Source organism: Plectropomus leopardus, chromosome 6 (genome assembly GCF_026936395.1).
Source record: "Plectropomus leopardus strain MGB_pleo_1.0 chromosome 6, ASM2693639v1, whole genome shotgun sequence".
NCBI lineage: Eukaryota > Metazoa > Chordata > Actinopteri > Perciformes > Serranidae > Plectropomus > Plectropomus leopardus.
The window spans coordinates 25874774-25899910 of NC_142181.1; the positions used below are offsets into that span (position 1 = coordinate 25874774).

At 39.1% G+C, this 25137-nt stretch overlaps 1 protein-coding gene and 1 long non-coding RNA gene across 3 annotated transcripts in view; both read right to left on the minus strand.

Moving 5' to 3' along the window:
- The window catches only part of LOC148189399 (uncharacterized), a 39951-nt gene extending 37082 nt beyond the window's left edge, over positions 1-2869 (minus strand). For both annotated transcript variants that reach the window (XR_015776725.1, XR_015776726.1), the window contains exon 1: positions 2783-2869. This is a non-coding gene — a long non-coding RNA (uncharacterized LOC148189399). The remainder of the gene's footprint in view (positions 1-2782) is intronic.
- A 5568-nt stretch (positions 2870-8437) lies between these two features.
- The window catches only part of traf4a (tnf receptor-associated factor 4a), a 48669-nt gene continuing 31969 nt past the window's right edge, over positions 8438-25137 (minus strand). The window contains exons 2-7 of the mRNA XM_042487171.2: positions 22442-22493; positions 17244-17348; positions 16958-17119; positions 15151-15312; positions 13453-13608; positions 8438-12072 (exon numbers count right to left, since the gene is read on the minus strand). Coding sequence (XP_042343105.1) covers positions 11440-12072; positions 13453-13608; positions 15151-15312; positions 16958-17119; positions 17244-17348; positions 22442-22493 — 1270 coding nt within the window. The 3' untranslated portion in view covers positions 8438-11439. The remainder of the gene's footprint in view (positions 12073-13452; positions 13609-15150; positions 15313-16957; positions 17120-17243; positions 17349-22441; positions 22494-25137) is intronic.

Genomic DNA, 25137 nt, shown 5'->3' on the forward strand with positions numbered 1-25137 from the left:
TACCGTTACGCACTGCAACAGCAAGCACAGCTGAGAGCGAATTGCTACCGGTTGTTGTTCTCTGAAAACTGAAAAATCTAGACAATTTTTGTTTATTTTTTTGCTGAATATTGCAAGGCAAACTGTTGCATTTATGCTGTAATGTAATACTATAACACTTATTTTTTTGCAATTTTATGTTCTCAGCCACTTTAAGAAAAACTGCATTACAACTGCAGTGCTATCTTTAACAAGAGTGGCATTACAAGAAACTCAACTTCATCTGTGACAATGATAATTGAACAAAATGAGTATTGGCCAAGTTTAGGCTGAGTTTTAAAGGGGTGTCCTTTTCACCTTGGATACAGTTGAAATTGAAGATCTGCCTGGGCAGCAGGGGAATTTAGAAAATAAAGTCAAGGACAGCGAGCAACAGGGACAGAGTACAGTCAGAGTGACATTCTTTAGCAGAGGTTTTGATGTGGATGAGCGGGAAGCCTCCAGAGGTTCACACGCTGCTGGGATGATTTGTCATCATGAATGTCGACTCATGTAAGCAATGGTCACCGAAAGGCCCTTTCAGGTTCACCAGCTCACACCGCAAACCTCCTGCGCACACACTGCACACATTACCATGAAAGCTAAATGTGCACTGTTTTATCTGAGAAGGTGCTTATTAAGATGCCAAACCCTGGGAGGGAGTGTTATTCTCAGATGTACACAGAGGAAAATAGCTTCAAAAAAAGATGTTTTAGCTTTGCTTTCTGTTATAGTTTATTAAATAACACATGCTGTCTGGGAGAAATGTTATAACTGGACATCGGGAATTAAAATATCAGGCTCAATAAAATATTCAAAACGTAGTAGCAGAAATCCACCCTGCAGAACTTTGCTATTTTGGACTTCAAGATACATTTGTTTGCCAACTTTCATAATTTATTTTTATCTTACATACTTTTCTATATACATAAATTTCGAAAATAAAATTATAGATTTTAACATCTAAAAAATTTAAGACGCATTCCCACTCTAACACACGTGTTACTGTGCACGCAAAACACAGCAAATATCATCATTACTTTGAATCACATAAATACTACAGTCTCTCTCTGAACTGAACTGAGTAGGAGGTGATAGATTTTCATGACTTCCCAGAATACAAACAGAGGCTGACAGAGTCTCACACCTCTCTGAATGTTTGCATCAGAGCTGTCGGAGAATCCTCACTGAGGTGTCAAATACTGGCTGTTTCTATTGCGTGTATTTTAAAAAGTTGCTTAAAATATCCACAATGAGCAGAGATGTGATAGTGTGCTTTTACAGGCCCTTAAAATGCCCATGTGCTATACATGTTTCTGTAGCAGTTTCTTATTGAACAAGCAAGAAGAAAGGATCATTGACCTCGGCGGGTGCTTTCAGCTGAGGTGAGAACAACAGTACAAATATAATAGATTTTTTTATGATATATGGCAGGAAAATATACTCAAAATATAAGGACATAACTGTGCATACAAAAAACAACTTTTTTTTCTAAAGTTTACTTTCTCCATCCTGCTATTCAAAATCTACCAAAAACAACAAAAGACATAACATTTCTAATATTCATCAATATTACTACCAGAGCCTGAGCACAGGCTTGACATGACACGCTCTAACATGCATGCAGTTTGCCGGCGTAACTGTGATGAAGACCACAACCTAAACAACAAAGCCAAAAGAAAACCAACCAGACCTTAGCAGACACTCTCAGGCAGCATACACTCTTACATGTTCTTACACAAGCAGGAAATCAACCGCAAAGCTAATTCATAGTGACAAACGATACAACAATCACAAGATGCACCTTAGTCTGCATTATATTTAATTCAATTCATTTCATTCATAAAGCCCTATATCAGAGGGCTTTACAGAATAAGACATCCCTCTGCCCTTGGACCCTTACAGCGATAAGGAATTTCTTAGGCCATTAATGGCCAGTGATGGAGAAAGTCTTGTGAAAGTATCCTACGAATAACACACTGTAAATATCAGACATGAAGTCTATTGTGACAGTATGTAAGTTTGATATGATCAGGAAAATCTCCTCACATGAAACTAAAAGTAATGTATTACTATTTTCTCTGTAACTGATTATTACTTCCATTAATTGATTAATTGTTGGCTAAGAAACAGTGAGAAATGCTGTCACAGTTACCAAAGTGACATCTCCACAATGTTCGTTCCGCCCAAACCTTGAAACCATCAAAAATGTATTACAATTATTAAAATATATGAAAGGAAAAGCAGAAAATCATCACGTGTGAACCTGGAATCGTGAAATATTTTTTGCATGAAAAACGACTTCAAGTTATCAAAAGAGATGCAAATTAATTTTTCTTTCATGAGGCAAATTGATTCATTGACTAAATATTTCAGCTGTTATTGTAGCTATACTGTTGGGTAGTTTAATTTATAACAGCAGTAGGCTAGTAGTTTAAAAGTAGGGGGGTAGTTTAAATTATAACAAAATATTTTATAATTTCTTTGGATGTTTTCAATGCTAAAATCTTCGTAAAATTCGTAAAGGGACTACAGCTGTCAGATAAATGTAGTGAAGTAAAAACTGCAATATTTCCATCTGAGATGTAGTGGAGTAGAAAAGTGGCATCACAACAAAAGACTCAAGCAGGCCGACCTCAAACGTGGGAATCAGCTGAGTAAACGAACTTAGTTGCAGTGCAACGCGGTTAATAAGCCAAACACAGTATTTAGCCTACTGTCATTCATCAGCAGTGACGAGCATAAAAACAGAGATTTATCTTACCATGGATGGTCTGTGGAGGAGCCGATGGCAGTTCTCCATCAGGAGGTTCAGGCTGAAGTCCTCCGATCGTGGTTTCTTCATACATCGCGCTACGGATACAACTTCCGTATAATACCCCCTCGATTTGTTGAAAGGTCAGCCACGCCTACTCTATTCCACACTTTTGATTGGCCCAAAAATATTAGCGACGTCCAGGTAAACAAATCATGTTTACAAATGTTAAAAAAAATAAATAAATACCCTCATTCGATTGGGTGCACCTGTGGTCACACCCAAAGCTGTTTCTGGTCGCACCTGAATAACATTTATTTATTTATTTATTTATTTATTTATTTATTTATTTATTTATTTATTTATTTATTTATTTAATTAGTTATTTAGTGAGGCACAGTCATGACATAGCTTGTTATTATTGCAATACAGAAGAGCTATATTTTAAACTTGTTGTACTGTTTGATAATGCAACAGCTGACAGGAAGTAAACAGGGACCACATTATCGACATCTATAATTTTTTCAATTCTTTACAAACTTAAAAACGTGATTTTCTTGTAGTGTGTAATCATGTTAGCATTATAGCATCCCTATAATGCCCACTGAACTAAAACATAAAATAATAAAACAGGAGCTGGAGTCTCTGTTTGCTTGCACTAGGGGGTTTTGGCAAGTGTGTCTAAGATATTACTAGACACTAGATACTAGACACAAAGTCATTTTTTAAGCCTGTCATTATTTTTAGATGTGGAGTCATTATTTTAAAGAAGTCTTTCATTATTTTGAAACAATAAATCATTATTTTGAAGGTATTTCTCATTATTTTTAGCTATAAAGTCATTTTTTGAAGCAGAGTCTCATTATTTTGAGATATTAAGTCATTACTTTGAGGAAGTTTATTATTATTTTGAGATACTAACATATTATTTTAAGGATGCATCTCATTATGTTGAGATAATAAGTAATTATTTAAAAGACTTTTCCCATTATTTTTGACATACTTACACATTATTTTGACAATGTTTCTCATTATTTTTGAGATAGCATACTTACATGTTATTTTGAGGACGTTTCTCATTATCTTGAGATATGGACTGATTATATTTTGTGTCTTAATATTAAGAAAATATTTTTGCATCTCTTATCTGTTGCGGTTTTAACTTCTGATGCTGGATTTACTTCCGCTACAATCCTATTAGGAAGAAAAAAATGCACACACAATATACCATATGTTGCGCATTTATTATGATTAATCAGATTTATATTGACGAGTACTGGTGAGCGTACAGCCTGTGAACGCCTCCAGGTTCTTCCCCCAGAGGCTGCTGAGTTATTCCAGTAATCCAGGACAGTGATTGATCTGAGCCCGGCAGCGACGTGCTGCTGGCAGGTAGCCACAGTGGGTCTGACTGACCTTTGGCCCCGGGTCACTGCCTCTGGTCTTACTCGACTGGTTTTTAAAAGCTTGCTGGATGGATGTACATCAGAAGGAACACACAAATCAATATGCAGGAGGAGAGGCTGTCTTTTTCTTTCTAAATAATAAATCATCCAGCTGTATTTTCTGATTCTGTGAGCTCCAGCTGTTACGTCAGAAAAGTCAGCTTGCTCAGCGAGGTCAGAGTAGTCAAACAACCTTATCATGAAGAGCTGTGGTCTACAACTCCTCGATCCAAGAAAAGGTGTTAGGGAACACTTTGATTGGAGTTTATGGAGAATAAAACAAAATCAAGCCTCCAGTATGTGAAATATCTGTCCAAGCCTTTTGTAACTCTAAACATGAAGCCTCACACAGGAAAAAAAACATCCACTGCAGCAGTCCAATGCAGAGCCCTCATTAAATCTGATGATTTGTATATGAGTGCTTCAGATTTTTAAAAACGATTTATGTATGAGACGTGTGATAGACAGTTATGTTGCCAGCTAATATAACGTACAATCATTTTACAACTTAATAGGTGTTGTTGCAGGTAGGTGGATTTATATGAGTGACTCACAGCTAATGTCTTTTGGTTTGAAGGGATGGGTGGAGCTGCCTGTGAGTAATAGAAGATTAGATTTGGTATTATCCGAGACAGGATGTGCAGAAGGATCCAAAGAGGAACTAGTGCATATGTGTTATCTAATTTATAACATACTTTCAGGCAATAATGCACTGTAAGTCCAAGGGGACAAGACAAGAGGTTAGGGAATGAGGGGGTTTAAGTATTTACTAGAATAACGAGAAGAAACAGTAATTTTCTTACTGGAATCAGGATAAATTTATTTAATTGTGTAGCTCTTCTAAACTTTTTATATGTTATCAGAATGGATCAAATTCTCATAGTGAAACAGATCATTTTTAGAGGGTTGTAATGCTCAAAAATGTATATCCACTCATTTAAATATGTTTATTTCACAATGTTAATCTATAGGGGAAAATGTTTGGGCCCAATGGTGTCATGTGCCAGACTCTGATGTTGTTATTCCATGGTTTGGCAACTATGTCAAAAGGTCTGATGCTGCTCCCGGGGCTTGGTAGGTATCCAGTAAGCATTTAATTAGTGCCCTAAATGTATTTACACTGAAATTTGAGGGCTTTTCTCAGCCAATTTTGCACAAAATTCTTCAGAGTTTACCCTAATGAAACACTACTGAGTTTGACAAAATAGCATTTACTCAATGATGCTGAAAGCTTCTGAGCATTAAATGTTTTTATTTTTGGTCAAACTAATGCTCACCTTGACTAGTGAGCTTCTTTTCAGATTATTTGTCTGATTGGTAAGTGAACTGCAGCTGCGGAGCTAAGATATTCCCCATTCTTGAACATTATTTCACTGCTGTAGGACCCTGAATCACCAACTCACACACCATCCCGCTGCAGTTCCTGCACTGAGAGGCAGAACTGTTTAACTTCAGCATGAGGAACGACAGCATGGCACTGCTTCATAAACCACAGCTCCTCTTTGATGTGTTATTTTTTTATGGGCGAGGAAAGCCTCATGGGTTGGGCTTTTCCCCGCCTTCACCACCACCTCCTCCTCCGCCTCCTCCTTTAACCCAGCTGCCATCTGACGTTCAGCATCCAAAGGCTGGGTGAGCTCAGCAAGCAGGAACGACACTGATGTGTGCACAGTGTGTGTGAGAACGTGAATGTACCTGTAAATCATTTACCAAGTGTGCGGAGGGTCACCTGAAAGAGAGCAAAGCCAAAGGGCAGCGCTGTACCACGAGCTGCACGTGACTCGGCTCTGTATGGGAAACATGGAGCTACCAAACATGTAATTAACTGTTACTATTTTCATTCTGCATCGCCCTGAAGCTGCACAGGGCTGTTGGTTGTACACCATGCGCCAGGAAAGTCTGAGGCTTGCTTTTACTCTTCAACTACATCTATTCACTCTCTGTGTTGGTCTGAGGAGAGACGGAGGGGACTGTCCTGCCCAGAGGACCCCTCCCTGAAATGAATGATCCTTCTCACTGCGGGGTAACTTAAAAACAGCTTCCTGAATGAAAAACAAGCTCAGAATTTTTCAAGGATATTGGCAATATCCTCAAAAAGGAAGACATTGTAAAGAAGCAAAGAGAAGCCATGCTGTATTCCTAAAACAGATGTTGTTTTCATAAAAAAAAAAAAAAAGTAGACTGAGTGAGTTGAGATTATACGTTTTAGGAGGACTTTGGCCAGCTATTGTACTGTAAGTGGAAAACAGGACTGTCCTCCCGGGGGACCTCTCAGTGACTTTGACGTTAAAAGCTCATTTTACTCTTCCCTAAATCCTGCTGCACTGAACATCATCCAAACTGCAAGCTAATGCAAACTCCTGGCATGGCTTCAAAGCAGGGCTGGTGTCTGCCTCACTTCCTCTGCCCCCTTTCCTCTGCTCCTTCACCTCTATCCATCTCGAGCAGAAAAAAAAAAAAAAAAAAAGACTGGAAAGAAACTGCTTTCACCTCTGACCTAGATCAGCAAGTAGGTGTTGAAATAGAAATACAACCAATTGACTGCTGTGGATACAGTAGATATTATGTCCAGAACAGAAGGAGTGCTTCCTTTTGAACAAACTTTTCACATGAGAGGAAAGCTGAGAGGATTATTAGGGCGGATAGTGAAGCACTAAAAAACAGAGTCTGATACATGCAACTAGTTTTGAATATTAATGAGTGGAGAGGCAAGAGAGGAGGAAAGTTTCTCTCAGAGGACACTGACTTTTAAGAGGCACACCAACACTTTAAAGTTACAACTTGGCTGCATCACCAAGCTGAATGTAAATGTTGAGATGAGCTTTATAGCCTTTTAGTATAATTAAGAATTAATACTGATAATAGATTTTATCAATAATTCAGCAGTGTTAACATCCATGCTAATACTTTAAATGCATTTAGTACCTTCTTGGTGGTCAGTACAGTAGCTATATAAAGCTTCCAGTTATGCAGAGTGAGTTTATATGTCAGTTGGTTTATTAACCAGCAAATATTTCTGCATTAACACTTTTTTTTCGGGGCCAATACCAAATTATTTTCAGTCTAATGCTGCATTCTCTTGGAATCAGGCAGGTGGTAAACTTCAGGTGGACAACAGTTTCTACAGTTATGGTGACCCTTTGACACCTGGACAGACATTACCTTTCTTGTGCTGCATTCAGACACCTTTCATAAGTATTTAAACATTTGAACCATAGGCAAACTGATTTCCTAAATCTCAAAAACATGGGCAGAAAAAGCAATGAGCAACATAAGAAATGTCTTGCAGATTACAAGAAATTAGATTTAGATTTTTAAAAAAAAAGCTACAGAAAAACATGTTCATAATAATCAGAATCACAATTTTAAAATTGTTAGTGTTATTATTTTTTAAATACTTTAGTTTTATTTAATTTTTTTGTTTGTTTGTTTGGTTGGTTGGTTTTTGCTGGATTTTTTTTCAGACTTTTTTTTTAAGTAATTCTCACGTAATCTTTTAAAAAAGAGTTTTTTATTTTTTCTGTCTTTTATAGTTTCTTATTAAATTGCCCATTTCAATAAATGCATATAGTGGCATGATGCTGCACATTGTTATGCTTGGACAACACAAGCACATGGTAAACAATGCTGGGAAGTCAACAAAAGCACATGCTGCCACAGACATTTCAGATTAGGCAAAAGGGCACATGGTAAGACCTGGACATAAAACATCACATTCAGAAGGGAAACAAAACACCAGACTCCCACATGAAAGTCCGGGGTTTGTTGGATCCATCAAACTCCCTTCCCTCCCCTCCTACAGTGACCTTCGTGCTCCTCCAGGGTGCATCATGTCAACTCAACAGGTTCCATCCGGCCACATTTAACTGACACAGACAGCGCATTATGCTACTGTGGAAGGTGATGTCTGGCTGTCTGGCAGCGTGTAATAACACCATGAACAATTCTGTCTGGCCAGGTTATCAGCAGACACCATACAGCAGTGGAGCATGAGGATTTAAAGGGTGGCTTTTGTAATCGTAATCGAACATCAGAAGCACACCAAAAGTGGCAGTATTGACGACTTCAGAATGAGAATGGGCTGTGTCTTCTAGAGCAGCTTTTTTTTCAGCCCCAAAAAATAACTAAAGTGATCTGATGAAGTTTTGAGAATTAAAAACAGTGATTGTTTGGTTTCTTCAGAGTCTGCACTGTATAAAACAAAAATACCTAAAACAACTATAATATATGGTATTTTATTTCAATTAAGAAATTGACAAGCACTCATCAATCAACATATTAAAACATTTGTGCCATCTGTTCAAACTCACATGACGGCTTCTTAAAATAAATACTTTTAAGAGGAAATAATACAGACAGAGTATGTGAGGCTCAAACCACAAGTACAAACAAAATATCCAAATGTCCAAAGAGACGAAAGGGTCTGAAAATTCCCAAAGTCAACCCCGACTCTCCAACAAAAAGTGTTTGTATAAAACAGCTAAGTATTTTTAAAAATACAGAATCTTACAAAAAAGTTTCATCTTCTCACTTCTTTAAATCACTGTAAAATATCAGCTGGTATTATGACAAGAAATCAGGATTTTTTTTCCATGTAGAATAATAAAAAGACAGAATGTGCTTCTGTATTTTTACACAAGTATTCACATACATCATGAGCGTACTGTATCATCCAAGTCCTCCAACCCTCCGTGATGGAAACAGGTGTATCACACATCCCTCCCAGCGCTCCTCATTGTGTGCCAAGCTCAAGATAGACACCAGTGACCATGGTAACAAAAGGTGTAGTCAGTCCCGAGACACCCACATATTTGCAGAGACCATGTCATTAACTTCCAACAGTGCACCACCCATGCCCAGGCTATGTAAAACAATACACTTCACAGCCAAGTGTTCACTGTCTTTATAGGTTATATTACCGGCAGCGTTCACATTTTCTGTATATAACCCCCCCGCCCCCCAAAAAACCCTTTCTGACAATTTGTCAATTTTCAAACGGTCCTTAAAAAAGAGACAAAATAGCCATCACGGGAGAGGATTTCAAGAATACAGGTTACAGTACAATAATGTGGTCCAGGTGGTAGCACATGAAGCATGCATGTGTTTGTGTTGCCCTGCTCACCCCTAAAACCCTCATGCGAACACATACTGTATAAAAAGGCCACATGGCTTGTCCTTCACTATTAAATGCACGTGTACTCCAACAACTGGCCTCTTTGTCTGCTCTGCTCATCCGAAGACCGACGAAAGGTGCTTTTTTTTTCTATTGGTGGACTCAACAATAGACACGAAGCCTCACAGGGTCACTATGAAGTGTGTGTTTGGTACAGGCTCCAGAAGCTATTTATCGAACTACTGACTAAAACGATTCACAGACTGTTCCTGCAAAGGAAGCAGTAACTAGAGGAGACTGATCTGTAGCTTCAATGTTGTAGAGTAAAAAACTTGTCAACTTTATAAAAAATAAATTAAAAAAAAGCCTTGGTTGAGCTTGACATTTGCATTTTCTGTTTTAAAAGCTCAAAAGATGTAGGATGTTCTCAGCATTAGGGGAGGCATGTTTAACTTTAGTTAAAGGAATAGTTTGACATTTTGGGAAATTTGTTTCTTCGCTTTTTTGCTCTTATACATGAGAAGATTGATACCAATCTCAGATCTTTCGTATAAACCAGTTAGCTTAGACTAGCATAAAGACTAGAAGCTGGATTAAGTAGTTAGCCTGGCTCTGTCCGAAGATGTATTTACAGATTAAAGGTGCGATACAGAATGCTTGGACACATGCTCCAAAAAACAGTACTATTACTACTTGGTTCATACAATCTAAATGTACAGTCCAAAGTTATTAAAAAAAAGCCAACTACTAAATTTGCAAAATTTGACTAAACTGCTTAAACCCTTTGGGGCATAGTGGGGTTATTGACATGTTACACTGTATCCGTCTTTGTAGCATGCTGTTGCTGCCATATTGCGCATTTGGCCTATGTGCCAGGCAAGCAATTCCACTGGACTGAATAGTCACCATTTTGGGGTAGTATCTAGTTGTTTTAAAAGATTTTTTAAAGGTTTTTTTTTTTTTTAGCAGTTCTGCTTCTCAGTTCTCTGGACTCTACAATGACTCGCTATCTCCTGTCGAGGTACAAGTGATATTACCAGACAGGACGGGCCGAGGCTAGCTGGTTAGCATTCTCAATTTGGTAGATATCTCTGCAACACAATGCATAATGTCAAAACCGTTACTTCTTCAGATTCTGTTGATAATGTTAGTTAATTTTAAACATTTTAAAATAAAATTCTGTTCATATATTACATATCATACCTTTAAAACAAACACAATATAAAGAGGTTAATGATTGAGCTTTACAGGTGCTGGTAGGTGGATTTTCTCACTTTAGGACGGAGCCAGGCTAGCTTATTACTCTTGTTTCCAGTCTCTATGCTAAGCTAACCCGCCGCTGGCTGCAGCCTTGTATTGAACACACAGATATGAGAATGGTATTGATCCTGTCATTTAATTCAGCCAAAATGTAAGACTGTTCCTTCAAAAAAATCACTTATATTGAAGCTGCAAGTTTCTCACTAGAAAACATTGATTTGATGTTTGTGTGTACACAAACCTCACGAGCCGTCTCTCACTGAGGGCTCTGTGTTTGTTAAGGGATCAGTGAGAGTAAACTGTTTGAGCATGTAAACAAAAGGCAGTTGGGCTTGAGCTTGAGTCTGCTGAGCTCCCACTTCTTTATATCACCCAAATGGGACATCTCCAGCCAGCTTCTATCTTCCTCTTTACTCTAAGTGCAGAGGCTTAGCGAAGCCCTTCACCCCTTTTTTAAAATATCTTCTCCATAATCTTTAACATCTGTACTGCGGAAATAACAACAAAAATATAACTTAAGATAAACTCTCTAGGCACTGTTTGATTTCCAAGGCTTTTTTTTGTAGACTGTGATAAAAGGTCAGCAAACAGATAAAAAAAATAATAAAAAGAAACTCCAGAGAGTGATGGTTCTGTGGACCAAACACTTGCTCCTCTGTGATACATCAAGGTCCTCCGAGTCAGCTCACACAGCCTAACAGACTCGCTCGCTTCAAGCTCTGTGGTGGAGAGGCTGTAAGGGCAGAAAGTATCTAAAGGGTACGTGTGTAGAAGTAGTCAAGGTTAAGAGTCAGTCCCAGTCTTTAACCTATCTTCCTCCTTCATGAAAACAAAAAAAAGGTCAGATCTTAAGCCATAATCTTCTGGGGAATCTCTATAGAAGCTTTGATGAAGATGCAGTTGTCTCGGATGTAGTTCCTCTTCTTGATCTCCTCGTGAGAGATGAACTTGGGGTAACCGAAGCCCAAGGTGCTCTCGTCCAGCGAGTTGCGGCTGCTGCTGGGCTTCTGGAAGTTCTTCCAGTTGGGGTCGGGGTTGAAGGTCTCCGTGATGTGCTGGGGTTTGGAAAGTGATGGGTCGCTCTGGTCCAGGATGGAGAAAGTCACCTTGTAGGAGAAGGGCCACTCCAGCAGGCTGTCATACTCTCCGGGCAACACACGGATGTAGACGGAGAGGTGGGAGCCCTCGCCGCTGCCGTTACCGTTTAAAAAGGCAGACACCTGCAGCTTGTAGCCATAGCGGTGAGTGTAGAAGGGCGGGCTGAAAAACTCATGGTTGCTTCGGAGCTTGGCCTCCTGGAGTTTGCGGGAGTAGTCGTTGAGCTTCCAGATTAGGACACCATCGTGACTGACAGACAGCTCCTCCATCTCCCTCCGCAGCTCCAGGATCTCCTGCCGCTGACGCCCCACCAGGTTACACATCATAGTCAGGTGAGACTTAGTGGTGTCCTCCAGGTGACGACCGATGGCCAGTTTGGGACACTGCCAGAGAGAAAGCAGAGAGATTTATCATTCACAAGCGGCTGCACAGAGAGTAAAAGAAAGCATGTGCAATTTATATAGATTTTACACATTTACAACCATATAAAGTAACACAAAGCTGCCATCTGTTTATGTCTCAAAACATTTTCACTTGTTTTATACCATGGGTGTTTGTACTGCTAATATGTAAATGTAGTTTCCATGTCCAGCAAATCAGAAACAACATTTTAACTATGTACCTAAAATAAAAAAAGCAGGATTTGTATTTGAACCAAACCTTCAAAAGAAAAAAATAGTTAAAGGTTCAGTGTGCAGGAATTAGAGGCATACATTGGTAAAATTGAATAAAATATAATAAGTATGTTTTCTTTAATGTTTTATCACAAGAAAATAAGAATTTCCTTTAAAACTCTGTGTAATTAGAAGAGGAGGTTTTTAAAATAGGAAAAAATAAAAAAATTAGGAACTGCATTGAGCCCTAAAGCATGATATTTATTTTAAATTTTGAGTTAAGGTGAATAATGGAGGTCCAGTAGAAAATCAGTATGATGCATCTACCTTGTCAGCTCCTCAACTACTACAACTGCTGGGTCAGAATTTGTGCCAGGCTTCAATATTGGATCATGACATAAAAATAACACCTGTGCAACATCATGAGCTCCCATTTCCCATCAGCTAAATGATTGCATTTAAGCACAATAGGAAGTCATGCTGCTTTGTGCGTATGATGTGACGTTTAGAGGAAGCAGTGGGACATTTGTGGCAAATCATGATGGATAATTGTAAAAACTTGAGCAAAAGTTTTATGTTCATTTATTCAGTTCAGAGTACACTATCTGAATGATGTATTTGTTTACATCCTTGATTTACAGTTTATAGCTGGATATTGCATCCACAGATGAACTTGTGTTTATGAGTCTTCCATACATGGAACCAGATAAAGATGTGGATTATTATATTTCATGGTCACTCTGCTATTGTGAAAACATGTTTTTGCTTTCCATCTGTGAATGATATGCATCAAGTTCTCCAGATGCCTCGTAATTCCTAACAGAGCAAAGTAGGCATGACGCTCGTCTGCCGCTCCTCCTTGAGCGTGTCCACATTTTCACAAATTGACGTCAGTTTCAAAAATAGACAGAATGCACTGTCAGAATATAGAAGTGTTGCTCTCATTAAAATAGAGCCTATAGGCACAGTACTGTATGTTCGAGAGATAGATCATTACTTTGTGCACAGTGAGAAATGATATGAAGGAAATATTATAAAAACGCATGTAAATAACAAAGACAAACAAACCGTGCAGTTTTTTTATGGACAGCAATGTTAACAGAAAGAAGAAATAATCTCTAAAGGATAAATGCTGTAGGTCAGTCTCACCCTGTGTTTGCAGCCGGCGTCTTTAAACGGGCAGAGGACGAGTGCGCTGCCGCAATTGTCCTTCACATGGTTAGCCAGGTCCTCTCGGGCGATGTTGGGTGTGCCGCACTGGTTTGGGCACTGAACAGGAAACCGAGGGCAGTGGTACTGGTGGTTCTGCAGAGGAGTCAGGGACAGTGTTAATGTGTGCAAAGCTGACCGACAGCATGAGTGATAAGAAAACATACTGCACACACAGCTGGGTTGCAGATTAATGGTTGCACAGGAAAAAATGCCCTTGAAAGTTCTAAAAATACATGTGGTATTATTAATGAGGCTGCAAAAATAGAGAAGAAGTCACAAAGAAATAACATGTTGCAAATAACACAGCAAATCTTGCAACAAAAGTAATAAAAAGACTAGAGCGGAAACAATAAAGTTATTAACAGATTATCAATCTGCAAGCAGCTTTATAATTGATTGTCATTTTATTGTAGATATGGCTTTTTTTTTAGCTGTTTTTGTCTTTTTATTATTATTTTTTTCTTAAATTTAATATTTTTTTATATTACATTACCCTAGTGTTGTGGAAACTTTCTCTATTTTCTGATGTTTTATAGAAATAATTATTCACTGAGAAAATAATCAAAAGATTTATCAATTATGGAAACACGACAGAGATTAACAATTGTTTTCATTATCTTAACAATCTTTTCTTGACTAATCAATCAATCAAGTCTATAAAATGTCCAGGGTCCAAGGTAAAGTTTTAAAATGTCTTGGTTCTCCAACCATCACTCCAAAACCCCCAAATATTCAATTTCCAAAAACAAAAAACAGGGGAAAAAAAGAATAATTCCATATTAGAGGGGTTTTTAGGGCTTTTTGCTTGAAAAATGACTGAAACTATTTTTTGATTACTTAAAACAGCTGCATATTGGGGCACCCAGTGGCTCAGTGGGTAGAGCATGAGCCCCATTTACAAAGGCTGTGTCCTTGCCAAAGTGGTTGCGGGTTAAATTCCGACCTTGACCCTATGCTGCATGTTGTCCCGTCTCTAACCCCCTTTCTCCCTTCAGCTTTCCTATCAATTAAAGGCATAAAAAGCCAAAAAACAATTGCAGATTATTTTTCTGACAATCGAATAATCAATTAATTGACCTTTTGTTGCAGCTCTAAATCAATATTATCATTAGTTGCAGCCTTATATCTAATGAGCTAGATGGTGAATAAAACTAAAATGGTACATATGGAGTGTTTATTTGCCAATGTGCAAAGCTAATGTATTATAAAGTCAATTAGTATCATAATATATCATATCAGGAGGTAAGAGCTCATCCGACTTGACTGAAATTATGTTGAAATGAAATGACTAGGGACAATTAAATAAAAAACAAAACATCATAAACATGTAAAACACTTTGTGTCTTTGTGTCACTACATCTTGGCCCTAAAATGTGTGTGGGACAAGTTGCTCAGCCTCTGGCCAGATGTGCACAGAGGCACAGCAGCTCACAGTAACATCAAGCTGGCGAAGGACAAAGACACCATGACCAGCAGCATCCTAAGGCCACGGCGGGCTTCCTCTGTGCCACCACCGCTCCAAAAAAAACCCCACTGACTCAGTCATGTCAAATATAAGTCTAATTAATTTCAATAAAAAGACAGAATTAAGACAGTCTTTTGACATTCTGGTGCTAAACGTTGTGTGAAACTGACCTGGATTGTGTCGAAGACAAACTCCTTGCCGCAGTACTTGCAGGGCTGTGTGCGTTTGGGACACTCAGCCATGCCATGCTGGGACAACAGACGACGCATCATCCTCGCTCCACACTTGTTCTCGCAGTAAACACTCTCCTGAGGACACACACCCTGGTGGTTCTGGGACAGAGAGGATACACATATATGCATATTAAAGCAGAGTTATAATGTCACTGCATACAGCTGGTATTACTATTTACTCAAATGCAGTTTTTATGGTTCAAAACTGCATTTTAACAGAGAAAAATATGCATTTTTTCTGAAAGCTATGGTTTCTGAAAGCACTTATCTATGATTACAAACAAAAAAAACTCATCTGCAAAAATAAAGTAACTAACCTCATGATGAGAAGTTTACTGGGAAACATTGGGACATCAAAGCTACTACCACCCAAAATAAATCTGTAAAACCATACATTTTCTGTGCCACTGATTTATAATCTTGTTTTGAGGAAAACTTGTGTGATTTAAGGGGCTCGCCTATAATCAGATTATCAACATTTTGAGTTTTTATTCTTTTACTGGCGTAAATTTACTCTGATGACTTTTTAAATAAATAAATAAAGAGGCATTCATTCCTTATAATTATATCAGTCCCGGAGTTCAGAAGATGTAATAATCACTCCAAACAGTCCGTGACAAAGGAAATGTCATGTACCAATGTTGTCATTTAAACAATTACTGTGATCTATATTGTGGACCATATTGTTGTATTTATGCTGCAGCTCTTTAAAATATGACCTTAAGAAGTTTCACTGTTTTAAATGACAAAAAAAACCCCAAAAAAAAACAGTTTTGTTGCTAATACTACTAATATGTACAATACAAAGGAAAGTGTTTAAAAGAGTATTACTTGAGTACTGGCACTTAAGCACAGAGCTAAAACACTTATTCCAGTCAATTATTTCATCAACAGCAAATTAACAAATTAATTATTATTCTTCCAATCATTTTTTCTTGCAAAAACGCAAACAATTCTCTGGTTACATCATCTTAAGTGTGAGGACTTGCAGCTTTTCTCTTGTTTTATATAACTGAATTGAATGTCTTTGGGTTTTTTGAGACATCACTCTGCACTCTGGGAAATTGAAATGGACATATTTATTTATTTTTTGGCATTTTGGCTTTTATTTGACAGAGGACAGGGTAGAAATGGAGGACGGATGTGTATGACATGCAACAAAGGTGTCAAGGATGCATCGAATCAAGCATGTTGTGATTCAGCTACCAAGGTGCTCCAAAATGAGCATTCTTTACAACTTTCTGATTTTATAGCCTATACAAACCATCGAACAAATTGGGGAAATAATCTGCACATTAGTCAATAATCCAAATAGTCTTTCAGTGGTGGTACTGGAAGGTTTTGAAGGTTACACAGTTGTAAACATGACTGAGTAATTCCAACATGAGAGCCAAAAGGTGGATGAATGCCCCTGTAACTGTGTGCAGAGGGGGACCATGTGGGCCAGAGTAAACAGAGGAGGGGCGGTGGAAATGACAGAGGTGTTAGTGAGGAGAGCCCGCTCACTCAGAAAAACACTTTCAGTATGAAAGACTGAGTCAAAGCGTCTTTTCCTTCTGCTAACACACGTGTCATTTGAAAACACATCAGCACACGTGCATCAACCTCCCCTGCTGCTTTTCACAAAAACGTCTTTCAAATAGGCATGGAAATTACGTGGCGTCACTGTGGCTTGTTTACGTCAACCTTCCACTGTGTTGAAACAAGAAGAAGAAATAAAAACAGGTTTGGAAGCGGTGTTTACCTCGTAGGCTTCACCAGTGAACTCGCTGCCACAGAACTCGCACTTGACTTTGCGCTTGGGGCAGTCGTGCTGCAGGTGGTCGGGCAAGTCGCGGCGCGTCAGCTTGACGGAGCAGCGGTTGGGGCAGGGTATCACATTGAAGGCGCAGGTGGAGAAGTGGCCCTGAGGGAGACACAACAACACACACATACACATTAGGAAATACACAAATCAGAGTGACTGACCGCAGCCAAGATGAAAAAAAAGGTTGATGGGAGACAGATGAGAGGAAATCGAAGCTTCTCACCTGCAGCTGCTTCATCTGGCCGGTCCAGCGGCAGCCCTCCTCACTGTGGATGCAGCGGATGGGCAGCGCCAGGATCTGCTGCTCCAGCTCTGGATCTGGGTAGATCTGAAGGAGATAAACAGAACGAGGTCAGTGTAACAGTGACAGGAGCCAGTCATGCTGGAAGACTGAAATATGCACACCTTCATACAACAGAAGTGTGTATGGTGGCTTTGATTTTTTTTTTAGATAAACTATTACACTAGGTGTTTTACTTCATGGGATAGGGAAGTTCTCCCTCTCCTTATGCCAAATCAACCCTTTAAAACCTGGTTCGACATCAGTTCTCTTGTGCTGTGCCCAGACACAACTCAAGCTATTTAACCCTTTGAAACCTGAGCAATATTCTTTCAATAACATGGGGGAATGACCAACTTGTCAAGAAATGTTGCAAAAATTGCAAGAAATTAGTAAAGAAAAGAAAAAGAAAATGACCTAAAAATGAATTAGAAAAATGTCCAGAAAAATGCATTTTTATTCATTATAACCTATACAATCGACATTATGTTACAGAAAAATTATACATATGTTTTTTAAATCTTCTGCACTGTCTTGTTTCATTATCTTGTGTTTTTTAAATTTACTTTGCTTTTTGTGTGCTTATTTTCTGGTAATTTTCTTGTAACTTTTTTACTAATTTCTTGCCATTTTTTTGGGCCATGCATTGATAGTTACCTTCTCCACATGTTTTTGAAAGAAGTCAAACCAATTCACTCAAGTTTTGAAGTGTTGACCACATTAAAACACATTAGATTAGCTAAAAATCATAGGGATTAAAACATAAAAAGCTGACATTTGCTGAGAAACATGGTTTTCACAGGACAGCAGAGCAGTATTTTAACAGGATAATTTGTGGTTTACCTCATGAATAGACTAGTTTTATACATCAGTAGTTTCATACTGCTCAGCTGAAAAACAATATAGTAAACCCCTCTTTTGATGAATTACAGTACATGAATACCAAATTTAAAAAAAAATAAGTTAAAGAGTAACACCTCTTCCTAAGGGTGAACGATGGGAACGGGTGAGTGAACATCAGATTGTTTCAGTGTTTCCCTGATTAAGGTGCCTGACCTGCTCTGTGCATAAGCCAACAGGCTAAACTGTGTTTAGTTGTTTGTTAATAAAAATGTAAGTCGTGGCTCTGTTTTGGTGAAGCTTTGCTCACCTCCAGCCTATTTGCAGAGTAATACCTCTTATTACTCTCGCCAAAAAAAAAAAAAAAAGCCATGGAGAGCGTCAATATTTGTGCTTAATAAAAGAAAATTTGTTTAATTACGCACTTAATATATCCAGGTCTCTCTGTCTCAGTGATAAAACACATTTGGATGTCAAAATATTAAGCTTCCATAACTCATGGAGATGCCTGTTTATCAAACCTTGATTTAGAGGACTCCATTAAGATGCGTTGTTTTGCCTGCACCTGAATCCAGAAAATCAACGTCTTTGCTCACAGTTAACTACATGTTAAATATAAAAATTAAGCTTTGTAGATTTACCTCCGCCAAGGAGTTAACTTTTTTTTTGGGGAATCAATTTGCTGGTTGGTCTGCGAGATTATAGAAAAGCTACTGGCCCAGTTTTCATGAAACTTTATGGGAAGGGTGTAGCATTCCAAAGCAGGTTCCAAAGAAGAACCAATCACATTTTGGAGCAGATCTGAATCACAGCGTGGATGCACAAATTATGTTTTACTATCATTAACATTGCGAGACAGGTTGTTTCAGCTTGGTGAGAGTGTGAGCTCTCTGAGGGCCTTTCGAGTTCGAAATGTGTCGTGAAATGGTTCCGATACTTAACTTGCCCTAAAAACAGAAATGTTCAGTTTTAAATTTCTGTTTTTTGATGTTTAACTTTCGGACAGAGCCAGGCTAACATTGGTCTCGATGCTAAGCTAAGCTAAACATCTCCTCCTTCACTGCAGCTTTGTGCTGCATGCAAAGAAGTGAGGTCGGTATTAATTGTCTTCTCTGCCATGATGGTTTCTACATCATATTGCACAAAACCGAATGTTGAACTACAAACATGCACACTCTAGAAAACCAAACTGTTGAGATCGTGTTAGAAACTGCAGCAGCAAGTCGACACGGATGCTGCACTGATAATGAGTCAGTTTATGGGTTTATGGGACCTTTGAGAGCACGACAGAGAGCAGAGGAAAAGATTTATTTTTCCTCGGTCACTGAGCGATGAGGATGAGTCAGTTTTCTGCCCAAACACCCCAAATCCTCCCCTACAGTACACTGTCCTGAGGATTTACAGCTCTGCTCTGCATCTCCATCCCCCCACGAGCACAGCACTGGTCAAACAAGAAAAGCCACTTCCTCAAAATGTCACAACAGCCCTCTAAACAAATAACAGCTCAGTAACAGCACGACCGCACTCTCGTGCCTCTGCACCAAAACATGGAAGCCATCGCTTCAAATTAAAAGTTTGTTTAGAGAATGATCTACGATAAACCACTTATGTCACTCTTTGTTTCAAACTGCTGTGTTAAACTTACTAAATAAGCATATCAACGTGAAAAATGTGCTCTTTCAAAACAGATGCATCTAACATTGAAACAGATGCTAGACTCGCTACACTTTTACAGTAAAAGCAGATTTTTTTTTTTTTTTGCTGCCATAATCACATTCCTTCAGGAGAGGCGAAGAGAAAAAAAATGCTCTAAAGCAAACCGAAACACTCTCTCATTGTTCCAGTCTTGGAATCTGCAGGGAGACGGCTATAATGACCTTTTAATAACTTAGTCCCAGGCAGATCAGGGGGGTTAAGCTCTTTGGAGCTCCGACTTGGGGGTTTATTCCGTCTGCTTTAGCCATTGTTAGTCCCACACTATTACTACCACTACAGCAGAATCCCTTAATGACTGCAACACTCTTGTTCTGTTGGAGCGAGGTTGTGTTTGTGCACGTTTTCTGAAGGACAGTGTGCAGCGAGCACTACAATAACCCTGACAGTAGACCACCAGGACGGGCTAATCTGCAGGCGTCTGGAAGCCTTGGTAAATAACAGCGTCTGACAGGTGTGCTATGAGCACATCCTTCCCGTGGGGAGTCCCTGCTATTACAGGCGCCTTCGTCGCTCTCAGCACAGCTTGCAGACCTGCACTGCTGAGGCTCCGGGTTAATGGCTCGGTGGCTAATTCAGGCTAATGCTAAATAACCGCATGTGGGGATTATAAACAGCGGCCTTCTTTCAATCGATGCCAAAAGCTGCTCGGAAACAGGGACGATCACTAACTGTTGGTTGGTTTGGTTTTTAAGTCTCGCGTGCATAGTTCAGATTTAAGTCCTTTTGTTGCACTCTCTCACTTTACAACGGGGACATCACATGTGACACAGAGAGACATCCTCTGAATCTGAATACAGTTAGTCACTGTCTGTCCCCCTCCTCCCCTCCAGGGCAAAATCTGATTAACCGCCTTTAAAAAAACAGAGACAGAAAGAGTTCAGTTGAAATTCAGTTTCAGTGTATGATCCAATGTAATAAAATTACTTTTTATTTTAAAGTCAAAGTCAGCTGACTAAAAATATTTTCCCTTAAAGTCTGGACAGTTGCATCTCACATCCTAACTATATCCACAGTAGATCTAATGTAGCAGGGTTACATTTATGTCCCTATCTGAGCTGCCTGTCTCCCCTCTGACTAGCTTTTTTTTCGGGCTGCACTTGATAATTTACAATTTTGCAGCACCTGTGTGTTAAATATTTGTTGTCTGTAACATCTTTTGAATGACTCTTATCAAAAAGACATTTCTTACATTTTAACAACTAGTTTAATTTTTTGTTTCTGTTTTTTTTACTGTCTATGTTATATTTTTTATTGCTCTGTAAAGCACTTTGAATTGCCCTGTTGTGTGAAATGTGCTATACAAATAGAGCTGCCTTGCCTCATGTTTATTTGTGTGCTCTACCTTTAAATTGTTCTGGTTTTCAATTATTTTAGCATTTTTAGCCATGTTAGCAGCACAGGGATTGCAAAGTCCATGACAACTATTACATGGATTGGCATGAAAATTTGTACAGACATTTGTGATCCCTAGAGGATGAATCCTGCTGACTTTTCCTCTTGTGCCACCATAAGGTAAAAGAAACAGTTCACCAGAAACTCAAAAATACATATTTTTATGTCTGCCTTTTCTCCAGTATTAATGAACTAGATGGCACTTGGCTTGTGATGCTCAAAGCAAAAAAAAAAAAGAAAAAAAAAACATTTGAAAAACTGAAAGTAATGTCTCTTTTCAGAAATGCTATAAGCACTTTCATGTAGGGACTATTTTCTTTCTACTGAACGACACCTGACAATCGTATCACCACGCCAAAAGAAGAGTGCATCTACTGCTAGCTTACTTAGCACCACTGAGCTAGCTGGGACTACAGCTAAGCCAAGCAGGACGCCATTAATGTTTACATCTCGTGCTGACGTGAGCACGAGCCTCTCGTTCATCAGCGGGTGCATGCTTTCTTCTGGTTCTTCCTTACTCAGTAATCGGTTCATGACTTCTGGAAAGAGACATTGCTGTTGAGTTTTTCAAATGTACTTTTTAAGCACTTTGAGCACCACAAGCCGAGTGCCATTTTGCTCCATTTAACTGGAGAGAAGGCAGATATCTGTACGGCTGATACCTGCAACACTCTGCAACTCACACCAAAACAATCTAGACTGATAAATAGCACTACAGGTAAGAGGATAAAAATGTACTTTTGATTTTGGGGTAAGTTGTCCCTTTAACATTTGCTGTTTTGAGTGAAATATCTCTATAATTATTGCATGAAACTGTCATTAAATTTTAAACATATATTCATTTAAACCTAGAGATAAGTTGATCATTTTGTTGATTTTCTTAAATTTTATTTAGTGCCTTCATTAGGTAAACATTTATCCAATACTTTTTTTATGACCTGCAAATCAGCCTCAGTTGCCCCCTTTTTAAGTGCTAATTAGCAAATGTAACATGCTAGAGTGCTAAACAAAGATGGTGAATATGATAAACAGCATGTTAGCACTGTCACTGTGAGCATGTTAGCCTCACAGAGCTACATGGCTGAAGATGTTGTTCAGCAAAGTTTAACATAAAAACAATTTACTATCATACTGAAAAAAAGAAAACGACTGAATGAATTAATGTGTGTTGTGAGAGCGTTAATAAATAGTACCTTGGCATAGTCCAATGGCAGCTGGTCCTCTGGACACTTGAAGACGCCCTCACTGCAAAAAAACAACAGAAAACTTTTGTTATTATTGCAATCATTCCAAATAAAAGCTTACTGCAGACAGAAACTGTTTGTAAGCATCTCGACAAGGATGATCAGCCATTTTTAAAATCATATTCAGCGCTCAGTGAGATTACTAACTCTGACCCTGACCGAGAACAGCCAGAGCTGAAAGGCACTTCTTTGACAGTCTGTAAGAGCAGTGCTGCATCGCCTTTAGTTTTATTCTGTGTCTTCAAACACTCTTAATATGAGAAGTTCTCTGACTCATCACACTGTGTGGCATACAAAACACACACACACACACACACACACACACACACACACACACACACACACACTTCACAACAAAGTCAGATCTTTGAGCTTCTGGCTTTAATGGCATTGCCTCTTTCATCTTCTGCCCCTCAGAGGAAATGTCTGCACAGATTTTATTACAACTGAGGACAAAACTACAAGCATGAGCCTGATCGCTTTATTTATAATACATAAAGTGATGATTGAAAATCCACTTTCCAGCCGCTTTCACGGACGCTTTCACAGCTCAGAGTGAGAGTTTAATTCTTGCCCTTGTTTCTTGGTCTTGATAACAAAGAGCTAGTTTCTACAGGCTTCTGTTTTCCCGAGAATAAAGCAGAGTAAACCTTGCCTTCATGCTCGAGGCTCTTCCTCAGGAAAAACAGACGATTTGCTGATTCACTTGCACGAGAGTGAGAAGAGTTTTTTTTTTTCCAAATTTTTATCCTGCAGCAGTTTAACCCAAAATAAGACTTTACTACAGGCCCCCGCTCAGCTTTTGTGGCGCCACAGTGGAGCCATCGCCGGCCTGTTTTAGGGCCAGATGAGCGAGTGCCACGGCTCATTAGGACGTCCCTACCCTGATGTCATCATGAAATATTCACACTTGTAAATAATAGAAGCAGCAGCCAGTGTGGGTGAGCTGCTACACAGAATTTAAGCTTGCAGCTGCACAGAAAAACCCATCCAGACACAGAAAGGTTACTTAAAAACACAGAAAAGGCAAACAAACGGCAGCTGATCTCTTGAGATGTAATGACCCCCCCACCACTGCTATTGGTTTAGAGATGCCCTCATAGACTGTCTTCATTTCCAGGGTAATTCATCAAACAGTTTCAACATTAATTAGTCCCAGCTGCTCATCTGCTTTGCGGCTTTTTTTCTGTTTTATGCAATATTAACCATTTGAAACCTGGACGGACAGCAGTTTTGTGGTGCTGTGTTCAGATGCCTTTTGTAAGCTTTTTGACCCTATGCAACCTGAGCAAATTGGTGCAATTTCTTTCAGAAACACAGGGAATTTAGGCTATGATAAACTTGGCAAGAAATGTCCCACAAATTGCAAGAAATTAGTCAAATTTGACAAGAACATTGCCTATGAATTAGCTTTTAAATAAAGAGAAAGAATTATTAGAAAATTATCTAGAAAATAGGGGGGAAAAATGTTTTTATAATTGTAAAAATCTTATATTTAAAATTATGTTACAGAAAAAAAAGAAATGAATACATTTTTAATTTTATTTTTTAGGCCATTGATTGTTTTACTTCATTATTATCATTCTTATTATTATTATTGCTTACTACTACTACAGCTTTTGAGGTAATTTCTTACTAATTTTTGGGCCATTTCTTAATAGGTTGCTTGTTGTCTTCTCCCCATGTTTCTGGAAAAAAATCCCCCAAAAAAACCCAGTCAAGTTTAAAAAGGGTTTTAAAGTGTTGGTCAGGCAAACATGACATTTATAGATGTCAACTTGGGATTGGAAAAAATCTGTTAAAGGCATTTTGACCCAATGATTTATCGCCCTAATAATAAGCTGCAGCCCTGACCTCTTAAATATTTAGTTTTTCACTTTAGATCTACTGAAACAGTGCAGATGCACAGAAATGAATTTATCCAAAAGTCATGATCCCTGAAGCTTGATCTGACCTCTCATGCAAAGAGGCCTCTCATAACCCTGACCATGCCTAAATTAAGTTTAAACTAATTAAGGGACAACAGTGTGCAAACAGTCACTGTTTGCCTCTTGGTGCTTTAGCAGTGTCACCTGACTGTGGCTCCCAGAGGCACAGCGACATGTGACAGGATGGGAGAGTGCACTTCGCCCCGTCTACCCAGCTGCTATGAAACCCGGGAGTGTGCTGGCGGGGGGGATGGGAGCAGAGGTTCGGCCTGAGAGGGAGGGCAAGTTGATGAAAATAAGGGGTGGAGGAGGGAGGTTAATGCATGACGAGACAGCAGTAATTCTCCTCCATTAGGGTCACTGTGTCAGCAGGGAACTGGAGACCAATTAACAAGCCACAAAAGGCTGTAGAAGAGGGTCAATCGATTAGAGGCTAGGAGGGTCCAGTCAGCATCTCTCGTGTAGTGTGAAATCATTTACGGTGCTCATCACCATCACCGAGGAATCATCTCACACTGTGGAGCAGAGAAAGCACCACAACCACTCAGTGAGAGGAGATGAAAAGCGACAGGCTCTCAGCTCCGGACAGGGGACAGCCAGAGGCCCCGTCCAGCTCGGGTCCCGTATCTGACGCACAGAGAGGCAGACAGGCGAAAAGAGCCAAGTCACAGACTGTCAGGATAATTCCTCCCCTGGTCGCAGAGAGGCTCCTGCAGC